General features: G+C 41.2%; 1 protein-coding gene across 3 annotated transcripts in view; it reads left to right on the top strand.

The window, feature by feature from the left end:
- Positions 1-15,159, top strand: part of ncor2 (nuclear receptor corepressor 2) — an 83,374-nt gene that overhangs the window by 42,207 nt on the left and 26,008 nt on the right. For all 3 annotated transcript variants that reach the window (XM_037681175.1, XM_037681174.1, XM_037681173.1), the window contains exons 12-18: positions 3,325-3,379; positions 3,477-3,575; positions 5,241-5,404; positions 7,950-8,110; positions 9,251-9,313; positions 13,967-14,109; positions 14,277-14,415. In XM_037681175.1, the coding sequence (XP_037537103.1) occupies positions 3,325-3,379; positions 3,477-3,575; positions 5,241-5,404; positions 7,950-8,110; positions 9,251-9,313; positions 13,967-14,109; positions 14,277-14,415 (824 nt within the window). The remainder of the gene's footprint in view (positions 1-3,324; positions 3,380-3,476; positions 3,576-5,240; positions 5,405-7,949; positions 8,111-9,250; positions 9,314-13,966; positions 14,110-14,276; positions 14,416-15,159) is intronic.

Here is a 15,159-nt window from a genome sequence, read left to right as displayed (position 1 = left end):
TGGTAAGAGGACAATTGGGAGAGGGGGTGAGAACACTCGCCTTCACCAATTAAAACAAGGTTAGAACTCAGAGAGGCTAGCACCGCTAGCTCAGCTGGTAAGAGGACAATTGGGAGAGGGGGTGAGAACACTCGCCTTCACCAATTAAAACAAAGTGAAAACTCAGAGAGGCTAGCACCACTAGCTCAGCTGGTAAGAGAGGACAATTGGGAGAGGGGGTGAGAACACTCGCCTTCACCAATTAAAACAAGGTTAGAACTCAGAGAGGCTAGCACCGCTAGCTCAGCTGGTAAGAGGACAATTGGGAGAGGGGGTGAGAACACTCGCCTTCACCAAATAAAACAAAGTGAAAACTCAGAGAGGCTAGCACCGCTAGCTCAGCTGGTAAGAGGACAAGCAAAAAACCACTACTTACCAGTGTTAAATCACACACATAGTAGTCATAAACAACGTCGGAGCACAGTCCAGCCGACCACGCGGTTGGAGGTCTCCTAACAAGCGTGAGCGGAGCGAACGCTACCGCTAACCAACGGCGAAATATAAGGAAAACTACTCACCGGTGTTGAATCACACACATAGTAGTCAGACGCTGTAATTTGGGAGAGGCGGAAACCGCCGTAGTTCCCAACGAAACAGCAGAAATACCTTTGAACAGGGTTAAACCGTCGCAGCCCTAGGAGGGCGAACACGCTACTCCCGCAGACGGGCAGTCGGGCTTCCGACGACGGTAAAAAGTTCAGAAAAGGTCCAAAGGGCTGAAGCCCTGAATTGAACCGCGCGCGAGAAGAAAATAGGAGCAGAGCAGCGGATGACGTCGGGCTATATAGCCTCTGATTGGTCATCCGTGTCACACCTGTGACTCCGTTGGTATTATTACTCGAATCAGCGCATGCGCGAAGGGAACATTCAGTGCTTTCAGCACCGCCCTCTGGCGGTCAGGAGGGATGAAATAGAACCCCAAATTCAGTATCTCAGAAAATTAGAATATTGTGAAACGGTTCAATATTGAAGACACCTGGTGCCACACTCTTATCAGCTAATTAACTCAAAATACTTGCAAAGGCCTTTAAATGGTCTCAGTCTAGTTCTGTAGGCTACACAATCATGGGGAAGACTGCTGACTTGACAGTTGTCCAAAAGACGACCATTGACCCCTTGCACAAGGAGGGCAAGACACAAAATGTCATTGCTAAAGAGGCTGGCTGTTCACAGAGCTCTGTGTCCAAGCACATTAATAGAAAGGTGAAGGGAAGGAAGCGATGTGGTAGAAATTGTACAAGCAATAGAGATAACCGCACATTGGAGAGGATGGTGAAACAAAATTCATTCCAAAATGTGGGGGAGATTCACAAAGAGCAAACTGCAGTTGGAGTCAGTGCTTCAAGAACCACCACACACAGACATATGCAAGACATGGGTTTCAGCTGTCGCATTCCTTGTGTCAAGCCACTCTTGAACAAGAGACAGCATCAGAAGCGTCTCGCCTGGGACTGCTGCTGAGTGGTCCAAAGTTATGTTCTCTGATGAAAGTAAATTTTGCATTTCCTTTGGAAATCAAGGTCCCAGAGTCTGGAGGAAGAGAAGAGAAGAGAGGAGAGGCACAGAATCCATGTTGCTTCAGATCCAGTGTCAAGTTTCTACAGTCCATTGATGGTTTGGGGTGCCATGTCATCTGCTGGTGTTGGTCCATTGTGTTTTCTGAGGTCCAAGGTCAACGCAGCCATATACCAGGAAGTTTTAGAGACTTCCTGCTTCCTGCTGCTGACCAACTTTATGGAGATGCAGATTTCATTTTCCAACAGGACTTTGCACCTGCACACAGTACCAAAGCTACCTGTACCTGGTTTAAGGACCATGGTATCTCTGTTCTTAACTGACCAGCAAACTCACCTGACCTTAACCCCATAGAAAATCTATGGTGTATTGTGAAGAGGAAGATGTGATACACCAGACCCAACAATTCAGAAGAGCTGAAGACCACTATCAGAGCAACCTGAGCTCTCATAACACCTGAGCAGTGTCACAGACTGATGACTCCATGACACGCAGCATTACTGCAGTAATCCAGGAAAAAGGAGCAACAACTAAATATTGAGTGCTGCACATGCTCATACTTTTCAATTGGCCAATATTTTTAAAAAATATATTTTTTAATTGGTCTTAAATAATATTCTCTTTCTGAGATACTGAATTTGGGGTTTTCATTAGTTGTCAGTTATAATCTTCAACATTAAAAGTAGTAAACGTTTGAAATATATCAGTCTGAGTGTAATGAATGAATATAATATACAAGTTTCACTTTTTGAATGGAATTACTAAAATAAATCAACTTTTTTCATGATATTCTAAATATATATTTATTAAGGCTGGATGATATGGACCAAAATTAATAGCTCTATATTTTAAGATGAATGGCGATATACGATGTATATCTAAATGTTCTTTTCTTTCCATAAAGTAATAACAAAAATATATTTCATAGTCAAAGCTTTGTCCCAATTGTCACACAGACACATTTATTAACAAACCTCTGTAACTGTACAAAATAAATGTCTAAAAAATATACTAGTTACATATATTAAATAATAATCCTCTTCAGCTGCGCCGCCTTCACAACGTTAGTAAGTAAGCGTATGTGAAGCAGCATGTGAGGGGGAAGGAGGGGCCGCCTGAAGTTGGTGGAGCAGACACGCAGAAATAGAAGAAATACACGGATTTTCAAGTCTAATTATAACCCAACATAGAAAGATCGAAATAGATGATATAGTCCCATCTCATATCGCGTATGAAATTATCTCGATATTTTTAAAATATCGAGATATCGCTCAGCCCTAATATGAATGTATGACAATTTAAATTCTTGCTGAATGCTTGATATGTTTTTTCATTATCATTTTGAAGACAAAGGTGTTGTTGCCTTCCTTTTAAACAAATGTAATGAGCAGTAATGTGTGCTTTGCTCTCTGTGAAATGTAACTGGTAAAGGGTCATTGGATTGTTGGTAAGGAAGTGAATCTTCCCCTTTTATGAGAATTGAGAGAGGATGTTTATATCTGCCACATCAGTTCAAGATCGCAGTAAAACTGATGACAGCAAGATACCAGCTTGCAAAGAGCTTCAGACTCCTTCAGATGCTCTGTATTCACTTGTGACTGCAGTATTTTTATACAATACATTGACACTTTTGACATTTTTATTGATTGAAAATATCTTTATTTAGAGCATTGTATTTAATCTAATCCAGGTTGTTCATGTATTTTTATTTTTCTACTTTTAGAACCTTTAAGTCATTTTATATTTATTATATTTGGTCTTCTCCCAAAGGTTCATCCAGCATCCCAAAAACTTTGGTCTGATTGCATCATTTTTAGAGAGGAAGGTATGGTATTACATTTGTTTTTGTGTTTATATTTTAGTTTTTGGAGTGAACTCGCCTTTACAGGAAGTGAAACGTCATGGTTTATTTTTTGTTTCAGACGGTGGCAGAGTGTGTGCTCTTTTACTACTTGACCAAAAAGAATGAAAACTACAAGAACATAGTACGAAGGAACATCAGACGGCGAGGAAGAAGCCAGGTATTCTCTTAAATAAATAACCACGTGTAATACGTATTTGTTCAAATTTTTATCTGGTTGAACAGTATGAAAGATGTTGCTGCGACATCAACATATGTGTTCACTTTGAAACACAAGGCAGTTCACTGGGCATGTAATAGTGATTGGTACAGGATATCTGGTCAGTGAATGCAGCAGGAAAAAGATTTCAACATTCTGAAAACTACTAAAAGTGAGACATCTGCTTTTTTTTTTAAATATTGTGTCCTGTTTAAATGTAGCCATGGTCAGCTGTATGGAGCTGTTTTAAGTTAAACTAGTTTATTTGCACTACCATGAGTTATATTAGGACTATCAAAGGTTAGTCAGATGTGCTAATTAATTGATATAATTCAGTGAGCCTCACATATGAACTGGTGTTTTCACTGTTCATGTGTTTTAAACCTTTATTGTAGTTACATTTTCTTGATGGGTGCTAGCCATCAGACTTCATCACTTTATAGGAATTCTTGAAATGGCACTTTTACCGATGAGCTTTCCTTGTGTGAATACAGATAGTGTCTTTTCAGATGAACCTGCACTTTATGTTGCCATGTGTCTTTTTATTAAATGTTTGGACCATTAGCTTACAGTGACAGAAGAATGTACTCTCAGAGGAGGAACAGATGGGGCAGTGCCACACATTGAAATAATCACTGTTTGTGTAGTTTGTTGATTCTTAACCACACTTTACTATGAGGCGCCACTAGATCAGCTCAGAACATGTTTAGACACACTACAAATATTTACTTTTAAAGTCAATCAAATGGTCTTCTGACTGACGAGGTTAAAATCTGTTAAATAAGACTAGAAGACCGACTACGTGACTTATTTTCTGTTTGAGTTCTTTTGAAAGGAAAGGAAGAGGACATTAATAATTTCAAAAGAAGAATGGGGCCTTCAGTGATAGTAAATGACTCAAAAGATATCTTCTGAATACAAATGCATTTAGATTTCATTTCTTCCTCTGCTATCTTGCTCTTCCCAGTGTTCACTTACCAGCAGGATCTGTGTGTAATATTATGTTGTTTATTATTTTTAGGGGCAAATCTAAAAAAAAACAACAAAGATTTGTTGCTCTTGGATAAAATTGAAAATGTAGACATCAAAAAGAAAGTGAAAGTATACATGATGGATTACTATCGGCTTGATCAGTATGAAGCTATATTTAAGCTCTTTGGTCTGTAGTAGTCTGAACTCTAACCCTGAAAGCCCAGACGTTCAGGAAACTGGTCAGGAAGTGTCTCTGTACTTGAAGAGCTGCAGTTATACGGTAGAAATGTGCTGCTATAATTTCAGTACTTTCAGATCCTGTTTTGTTTAGCTCAGCACAAAATGTGTTTAGATTGTCAGTTCAGGGTGCGTGTTGTATTTGCAACAAATAAAATGGGAATTGTTCTTCAACGTTTCTTTTCTCGCGACTGTTTCAAATGACTGCAGGTTGATAGTAGTTATATCAGCAGCATGCCAGCCGGTGTAATGTTTATTGTACTTTTTTTAGCCAGGCAGTATATTTGCTTCCACCATACTCCAAATCTTTGATGAACTTACTTTATAATAATCTATTGGCACCATTTACAGGAAACATTGTTTGGATTATTTGTGATCATCTTTGAATACGAGTGTTTTCTTATTTCTGTCTTGCAGCAGCATGGCCAGCAACAGCAGCAGCAGCAACAGCAGCAACAACAGCAGCAACAACAACAAGTGAGCAGAAGCAGCCTGGAGGACAAGGAGAAAGAGGAAAAAGAAAAAGAGGCAGAGCGGGATGAAGAGAAAAATGAGGCTGAAGACAAAGAAGATGGAATGAAGTAAGTTTTTTTTAATGTACTCTTTCACAAGTAAAGTTATTCTGTAGCAATTAAAACATTGTGGCAACAACTACTCTTCAGGAAAGCACACGGACAGAATGAGAAGAATAACTTGAACTGAGTAAATCATTTCTAACAGTTTGCACATTTTATGAGGCAGGACTACTTGACATTCTTTTTCATTTTTTACATCATCCTGCTTAATTAACACCCCCCAAAAAAGTGAAGTTTCATTTTATTACTTCCTCACCTCCAAAATCAAGCTCTTAGTCATTCTGTTTTTCCTTTGACTGTTGCCCCGTTCTAATTTGACACTAGTTCTAATTTTTAATGAAACATTTATGTTTCTAAACTTGTTTTAGTGTTGAAATAAGAAGTGTAATTAAACTAGCTGTCGGTTTGAAAAGTTTGTGCGTATGGAAGTAGTTGTGTGCGGGCAGGTGTGCGCAGTAATCAAAATAAAACAATCTTTCGGAAAAGTACCGACAAAAGAGACGAAACAGATGGGATCATCACTGCCTTATGTTGCCTAAAAAGAGACCGTCTCTGCATGTTTGTGAGCTCTGTTTGATGTCAGCTGAGGCTGAACACCACCGCTGATTCAAGCAACGTCAGCTCATATTTACAAGCAGCTGGATTTGGGAAAAAAGATGACAACCAACCTTTGCCTGCTGCCTCCCTGTTCCGAGGCAGGGACTCTGTGACTCTGCACACTCCGCTGCCCCCCTGGCACAGCTGGCTCGCCTATATTTGGACTGCTACTAGCTTCCCGCCAGCAAGATTAATAGTGGGAGGAAGATGAATGAAAGAGCAGGAGGTTCAAGCTCAGTGGCTATCTGCTAGCATGCCATTGTGCTGACACTTAATAAATTATCCTAGGGAAAAAAGGAATGAAAGAACAATGTAGGCTTATAGCTCATGTTCACAATTTGATTTATTCTGCAAGATTTTTTTCAAATCAAGAAAGTACTTCTTGGCACTAAACTCCATGCAGTGTTTAACAGAACATGGTGCTTAGGAGTTCAACTTTGAATTAAGTTTTGGAGACTAATGGAGTAGCTGCACAGCTAATATATGAATATTAAACTTTGTTGTTCAAGTTTTTTTAACTATTCATTTCCCCCCTACTATCCTTTTATAATTACTCTATATCAAAGCCCGCAATTATATTTTCACCTTGAAATCTGTAAATCCTCTGTGGTAGTCGCAACTATAGCAAAAGTTCTTACTGATGTGTCCATCCCATTCTTGTAAGAACAGTATTTTAGAGAAGCTTGGAGGAAATATGTTGAATTGAAAATAAATATTGCTGTCAAACAGTGAAGGTCTTGTTTGCTAATTATGATCTATATTTATGGCCAGTTTCTTTGATGGAAAAAGATTCTTTGGTTGATTAGTAATACTCTAGTCCCTCTCTACTACGCAGTTCAACTTTCGAGGTTTTTCAAAGTAAGATTAGACCTGACACACAATTGACTGATTGTTGGATGAGCCACGCAATCGTCACGGATTTTTTTATTTAAAATAAATTATTTTAAATTATTTAGCACCTGCTGCACCTTTGTGCAGCCCACAGGTGCAGGGAGAAGCTCCCTCCTGCAGCATGTCATGATCTCCACTCTGCAGCGGAGAAGTAGACGTGGCCGAGAGCGCTGGCAGGTGGCAGGGAGCAGAGATCATGACATGCTGTGCTCTTTTAGAGCATTTAGTGTAGAAACATTGTTTAGAATATTGCAAGAGTGTGGGAAGGGTTTATAAAGCCTTAATATATGGGCGGCTGTGGCTGAGTGGTTAGAGCAGTAAGAGTTGGGAGTTTAATTCTTCCACCAGAAGTCACATGCCGAAGTGTCCCTGGGCAAGACACTGAACCCCTCATTGCCTCCGATGTGTGTCCCATCGGTGTACGAATGTGGTAAAGCACTGATTTATCTTTGTACATATATAGTAAAGTGCTGTATGAATGGGTAAATGAGGGCACAGATTGTAAAGAGCTTTGATGATAGATCTATATCAGTGCAGTCCATTTACCATATATATAAATACTAAAATAAACTACTACTTACTACTTGTACTACTATTCCTACTTCGTGGTTTTTCACTTATCGTGGGAGGACTGAGAATGGAACCCCCCGTGATAAACAAGGGACTACTGTACACCTTTTACTGAAATTCATCAAGTTCACTTACTGTGTATTTATTAGTCTCCATAAAATGAATGCAAAGTGTGTTGTCTTGTTTTTTTGTGACATTTAACAGCAGAGCAGTAGTTTTTCCCAACCCAGATGCTTAACAAAAACAAAATAACAATAATACATATTTGTTCATGTTTTCTGTGTTTATGGACAATTTAGGATACAATTTTATTTATTTATTTTTTGCTGGTATAGAAGACCAGAAAACAAAATTTAATTATTTAATGTAATTTTCTGTAATAAACTTTGTGTATTGTGTTTGTAACAACAGACTGCAACAAAATCAACATACAGCAATTGTTGTTTTTCTCTTCTCATGCTTTGTTGACGGTGTTCACATTTTCTTAAATTAGGGACGATACTTCAGGAGAAGATGCAGAGGACAAAGAACCCACCGTGGCTGTCAAAGGGAGACGTACTGCCAACAGTCAGGGCCGCCGCAAAGGCCGGGTTACCCGCTCAATGACCAGTGAAGGGGAGGAAACCACCACACCTCCACTCAACAACGAGCTCGGTTAGTCTAAAATTATTCTGCTCTAAATGCAAACACGTCATGTCTCATGTTGTCTTGTAAATCAGTAAGCAAGCATTTTTGTAAAGACACGTTGGCTATTCTAATTTGAAAAGGCAAACATTGTAACAGAATTCATTATTTAATCAAATGTTAGTAAATCAGCATTGTTAAATAAAAACTATTTATTATAAAGCAACTTTGCTGTCCAGAGCAATGACAGGTTGAGAATATTAACAGATAAATATTCCTCTTGTATCGAGAAGAACAGTGACTTTGGTCAACTTTGATTTAGCCGTAGCCTCCTGTGTCTCACCACAAGAGTGTACTGTTGTTCTTTTGTCCTTGTTTTTTTATTTCACTTGTCTTGCGCTCATTACTTTTGGCCAAATCGACACAGAATAATGACACGATGGAAATGAAACTGTAAATTTGACTTCATTTGATCATGTGCGTAGTCTTAATTCCTGCTGGCCACAGAAGTGTTACTAAAGAAAAAAACACTATGTATCAGCAATGTCCTTTTTCTTTTGATGGTATTTCAGCTATGTCTACTCTAACACGCTTGCTTTAGGCCAGCACAGGATTGTTGATGTGTCAGCAGTTGTTTGCATGCTGCAGTCGTTCCTGCAGTACAGGTTTAGTCACAGGGAATCCCCAGGTGACAGAGGCTGTTTGGTTCACAGTCAGCAGCTTCACCCTTGCCACTGTTTGTTCTGCTATTAGTGTTTCTAACCTGCCTACTGCGCCCTTCATATGTCCATATGAGTACGCTCAAGTACTCCAGCTCCATTGTCTCCCACACAGGGACAGCCTGGCTTATAGCCTGTGCAGGGAAAGAAGCCAGTTGTTATGTCTATAATCATTAACTGACTTTTCTCCTTGGATTTCCTGCTTCCTCTCGCCTAAAACAAATAGTCCCTAGCAACCCATGCTGCAGTGCTTCACTGGTGTGCAGCACAAGCCGCTCTGCCCCCCACCCTCTTATTCCTTTTTCTTTTTTAATGTGTCTCTCCCCTTCCTTTCCTTCTGTCAGTCACTCCCTAACTGACTTTGTGACAACTGTCCACTCCCCCGCTTCCTCCCGCCTTCTCTAATTTAGTGGTTCTCTTTTTCTTTGTTTTTTCTTTTTTTTCCTGACAGTCACTTTGGAAATGAATGAAAGCTCTCGCTGGACTGAAGAAGAGATGGAAACTGCCAAAAAAGGTAATGCAGAAGAATTTTTTTTAAATGTAATTTGTGTAGTTTGATTGTATTTAATTTGCAACGACTTGCGAACTGAATGAACATTAACAGCTGAGGCACAGTTTGAAAGCAGAGGCGACTGGTGCGGGTGTGACTTCCTGTTAGTGGGGCGGCAGTTGCCACGTGCTGCTAGGTTGCGTCTACGCATGTATTTGTCAGTCTGCCTGGAAGGCATTTGTTGCTCTTTGGAGCCATTTCCCTGCCTCTCTGGGTCAAAGCAGCTTGTCTTTTATCAAAGCTGTAAAGTCTGCCCTGTTATCAGACTGCCCCTGCAAATGCAGCAGTCATTAACTTGGGCTGTTTATTGTCTCTCACTGAAGATTACCCAGAAGCCTGTGGCAGATTCACAGAGGTCACTGACATTCTGCTCATTTCCCCAGCACCAGCACCCCGTGTGTGTGTTTTGTTTTATAGTCGTCGTTACCTGCCGTGCACTAACCTCAGTTACTGATTGAATGAGATCCTCATGGTCAGTGGCTTGTTTTTCACAATAAACTTCTATTAAATATTTGTCAATCATCAGTTGCATATTAGCTCTGATTCTTATCAACTGTGCCATGTTTGTAATGTCAATTCTTAATTGTGAAAATCACTACATGAATTTTCTGCAGCTGCTTTGTGACCATTGGCACACGTGCTGTTGTGTCCGGCGTGGCTCTTAAATTGTTCTTCATTTATTTGGCAGCAGATAAGTGCTGCTCTCAAGCGTTATTACCGGGTAAGTGTGTTTCTGCTTCGGGCAGTGTAGCGCCTGCTGTAAAAGGAGGTTTTGTGTTAGCAGCCATTGGTTATTTTGCGATAACTGGTGCTGGCCTCGCTTGAACATGGTCCTGTGTAGTAATCCTGGTTAATGTCTTCAGTTCCTTTCTCCTGCCGTGGGATTAGTGGGGCACTCCATTGCAGAGGATTAGCCTGCCAGCTCAGCTGAAGCAGGGCTTCTATGAAGGCTTATGTAACCACAAAAACAGAACTTCTGCTACAGTACAGTGAGGCTGAAGAGGTGGACCTGTTCTTCATGTTTTCTATGAGTTGGAAAAAACACTTTCTCACCTGCCAAATAGGTTTTCCCCCAGTCCCAAACCTTCTTCAACACAGTTACCTTCGTCCCTCATATTTCTTTATAGCGTAACTCTATGGCATGAACTTGATATGTATATTTTTCTGAAGAGGCTAAGGTGTCCTGATGCTATTGTATTTATCCCCCTGGGCTAACCAGATCTGAATGACGTTGTAGTTCTTGGCAGGACAGCTGCACTCGAGTCTCTTAGTGCCAGCCCGTTTTGATTTTAAGTTTGATGAGACCGCACTACTCAGACACCAGACGGGCAGGCTTTGTGACGCTTCTCCATTAAACCCATCAGCTGTTTGTACATGCCTGAAATGTATCACAAAGGTTGTGTTTTTGTGCGCTGGGTCCATGCGGTGTGTGGTTGCATGTGCAGTAGTTTTGGTGGAAGGTTTATGTAAGTGCACTAATCTACCAGGCTTTGCTTGGGTGCAGGCAAGCAGCTGGATAATGACTCCTGCACTGTTTGCAGGAGGAACCCATTTAAAGGAGCAGCAGGAAGAGACTGCTGTATTATCTTTTCTGTCTTTCTTCTCTGTTGTTGCTTCGTCTCTCACCTCCGTCTCTGGGAGATGGCACAAGCCCAGATTGGCAAGAGCTGTGGAAGATTTGGCAAATGTCTCTCTTCCCCCAGCCACTTTTTCTCTCCCCTCACTTTGTGTTGTTATAAACTGGAGAGGTCACATTCAAGATGAAAAACAGGTCAGTCAGGAAAAATGTGAAAGCCTTTATGCTTTCTCATGGTATCAACATCAACTCCCTCTCTACTCCCAGTGTCCCCTCTCCTGCCTGTGCTTACTCTCCACTTCTAAATCCTTTCCTTTCCCTTTCTCCATTGTCTCTCTGGCTTGGTGGCTGTGCTCTTTCTTTATCTCTTTCCTCTCCCTCGCTGCTCTCTGTTTACTCTTGGACTGCCTGAATGTGTGTTTGTGTCTGTGTGCAAGAGTATTAACAAGAGAGACAGAGAGAGGGGGGTTCCAGCGAGTTTGTACTCACTCATGCATATGTGTGTGTATTAGTGTGTGTGTGTGTGTGTGCGCGTACCGCTGTGCCTGCTGGCAGAGGGAGGTAGGGGGAGGGACAGACTGACGGAAAGAGGGAGGGAGGAAGAAAAAAAAGATAGGAGAGATCAGATGAGGGAGAGAAAGGCTGAGCACATAGCACCGCCCCACAGTCCCACTTTTCTGTGGAAGTCTTTCCAGACGACCGCCATTGGGGAGAGACGCGGCAGAGAGGAACACGCCAGCACTCACCGAAGCGCAGGGAGGACATAGAGGAAAAGAAAGAAGGGGAGAGGCCAGGAGCACGTGCCGTTTTGAAGCGTGTCGACCTGACACCGGCTCAAATATCAAGTCAGCTGGCAGAAAGAGCGCCAAGACTGAGCTGTTTTCATCTCTGCTCTGGAGTGGAAGGCCCAGCCCAGAAGAACTTTCCAGCTGGCCCTCTAGAGATCAGACCGTCTGATTGCGTTTTCCCGAGCGGGGACCACAAAACGACAGCTGAAGTGTCAGGCATGTGATAGACAGGAACAACAACTTTCTGGCTGCACCAGGTGTTGATTGGACTTTCTCTGGGAGGAGCTAATGGGAATACAGTGTTGTGATTGGATGTGGAGTTAACCACCTGTTTTAGTATTGCTACTGCTTATTGGATGTTTTCCTCATGTGTGTTCTTTCTCTGTATAAGTCTGAGTCAACGAGCTTGGGACTGAGCATTTGTTTGCATATGGTGGAAGAAACATGCAGCTTGGCTATATTATAAAGTGACCCTTGCCTTTCAGTAAATGAACTTCTGCTTCACAGCATGGTGCAAAGAGTCCAGCTTAGTTGTTTAATACTATATATTTGATGGAACTTTTCTGTTTCAGCTGAGGATGAGTGTATTTGCGTCCCACGTTATCAGGTTGGAGAGTGTCTGCGTTTTAGTGCCATAGAAACCCACTTCTCTCTTGTCTTTTGGCTGTAAAAGGTTAATAGTTGATGGTCACATGTTTCAGTCTTCTTGGAAAGAATGGGCTCAGTTTATCCTTTTTTTTCATGGACAATCGTTTCTATCAGTGCCTTTTCTGGAAATGGAATATTTCAGATGGAAATACAACAATTTCACTTGAATTCGTAATTAGTGGTTCATGTGCTGCAGTTTTTGAACACTGAGCTGCAAACTTTGTCATTCTGTTTTAGTAATTCTCATCATTTATTAATTAAATAATGCTAAATATTAATTGTTGACTGTGTTTACTGGATGACAAAGAGCTTTACTTTTTGCCGTTATGCTTATATAGTATTTATGAAAATGTAAACAAATGATGATGGTAGAAAGGCCAGTGGGTTGGTTAAACTTATTTTACTTCATTGGTATTGATGACATTTATGTCCTGAGTGTCTATGTAGACATAATAAGATTTAGGTTGCAAAAATAGAACTGGTAAACAAATATAAAAATAACTTTATGGCAACAGTTAGTAATACTCTTAATACTGATGTATTCAATCAGCATCAGCCATAGTGATAAATACAGGAGTTGAATTGACAGCTGTTAACAGCCGTCCTTTCCTCTCCTGCAGCTCCGAGTCCTTTCTCTTCCTACTTCCATTAAGCAATGAGATGCAGAGACCTCTGAACTCATGTCCAAGGTTATCCCAAGACGTGCTGGCTCTGCGCCCATTAATAACACTTCTCCCATCTACCTCCCCCCAACAACCTTTCAAGAAGCTGTCCTGTTGCCAGGACCTGTCAGGCTGGCACAGAAAACAAGTGGGTGGTGTAAACTAAGCCTCTTACAACACACACTGTTAATGAGCTGCCTTTGGCTAACAGCAGACCCAAGGAGAGGGGCACTGGAGCAAACTCTGCACAATCTTTCACCAGTACACACTAGTACACACTTGTGCTCTTCAGCTCCTCATTTCCTCTTTTAGCACGGATGCACTCTGCGAGTGTACATGTGTCCGTGAGTGTGCGAGCAAGGTAGCTTGTGTGTTTCATGACAGGTTGATCTATCACAGCTCTGACCCAGCGGGTGCCTGTGGACTCTTGTGTAAGACACAATCATGTGCTTGGCTGGGTAAAGGACTTGGGTTTCTTGGAATTGGGTCACATCAGATTCAGTTAGAATATGACACACAGTGACCTCAGGAGGTGAGGTTAGTGATGTCATTCGTGTGACTGACATTTACCTACCACACTGCTCCCCCATCTCCCCAGCTCTTTACTTATTGTCTCTGCATTTTTCTCTGTTTAGAAAGTGTAAGGTCACGTCTCTACTGGAAGAATGAAACTTGACAGACGTTTAGAGATGTTTTTGCCTGCTGGAGGCGAGACTTATTCTGCTATGAAGAGACTTCCATTTAGTACATTTAGAGTTTATAGTTGGAGACTGTGTTGATGGTTTACAAAACAATATCCCGTCTTTTCAACAAGTGCACTTTACGTGGTGAAAACCACAACTTTTACAGCTGCATGTAGAATATCATGTTCACAACGCTGCATCTGTGCTTGTCTTTGTTTCTGCACGTTCCTAATCTCTGCCTGTCCACTTCTTATTCACAGGCCTTCTCCAGTATGGTAGGAATTGGTCCGCCATCGCCAAGATGGTGGGATCAAAAACAGTGTCACAGTGCAAAAACTTTTACTTCAACTACAAGAAGAGGCAGAAACTGGATGAGATTCTGCAGCAGCATAAAATGAAATCAGTAAGCAAATAAAACATTTCCAAGTCATACCTGCTTTATGTAATTGTGACTAAAAATAAATATTTTTAAAGGTTTTCCTGCCACACAGTGCTAAAGTAACATTTCTTGTTTTCTTTGAAATGTGACTAGGGTTTATTTTATTTAAGTGTGTTCTTGTTTTGACCCAGGAGAAAGAGCGAAAGGCCCGCCGAAGGGGAAAAGCCTCGCAGAATGAGGAGACCAATGTTCAGTACGCTGCAGAGGAGGAGGAGATGGAGGGTTCAGGACCCAGCTGTAATGAAGAGGAAGCCCCAGAGGATGGAGAAGGTACATCCGTCCTACAAACTTTTTCTGTAATACTTTTTTCAACCTGTTGTCATTCACTTGTCCTTTAGAGCATTTAGTGTTTCTAATTCATATTAAAAAACGTTGCTTAAAGAAGGTTTTTCATTTCCATATCTCCAGCTCAAGTTGACACCCCTGTAAACTAACCCAACATACAGCTTCTGTCTTTTGATCAACTTTTGTTACCTTCAGGCATTTAATAGTTTCCTCCTTGGATGAGCACAACTTTTGAAGTCCACAGTTTATCTCTGCTGGGGTCTTGGTTGTATTTTTTTATTGTTTCATAATCTAACTTGTTAGCCAGCTTCCAATACTATTTTCTGGAATTAGTTAATTTTAGGCCAGGCATCTTGGTGTATTAAAATCACAGATCTAAAAAAGTTAAATCTGGTCCTCTGGACATTCAAAAAAACCCAAAACAAAGCAAAACAACAAAAAATGTAGAAACGTTTCGTCTCTCATCCGAGAGACTTCCTCAGTCTGAGGAGCTGTATTCAGCTCAGTCTCTTAAATAGCACCTTCTCAGAGTGGATCAACCAGTTTTGCTGCTGACAACCAAAACCAGCTGATCACATGCTCAAGAAGGACCATCAGCCCAACAATGGATCATTAGCACACTGATGGCTGTTTACTGTTCACAGAGGGCTGAGTGATACTAGCAATCACAGCATTGTAAGAGGGGGACAGTTGAACCCGGAGGCCTCCACCCCTGTTTAATGATGGACG

This window comes from Nematolebias whitei, chromosome 8 (assembly GCF_014905685.2).
Source record: "Nematolebias whitei isolate Nwh7 chromosome 8, NemWhi1, whole genome shotgun sequence".
Taxonomy (NCBI): Eukaryota; Metazoa; Chordata; class Actinopteri; order Cyprinodontiformes; family Rivulidae; genus Nematolebias; species Nematolebias whitei.
The sequence above is the reverse complement of the archived record's forward strand: the minus strand, read 5'-3'. Positions and strand labels throughout refer to the sequence as shown.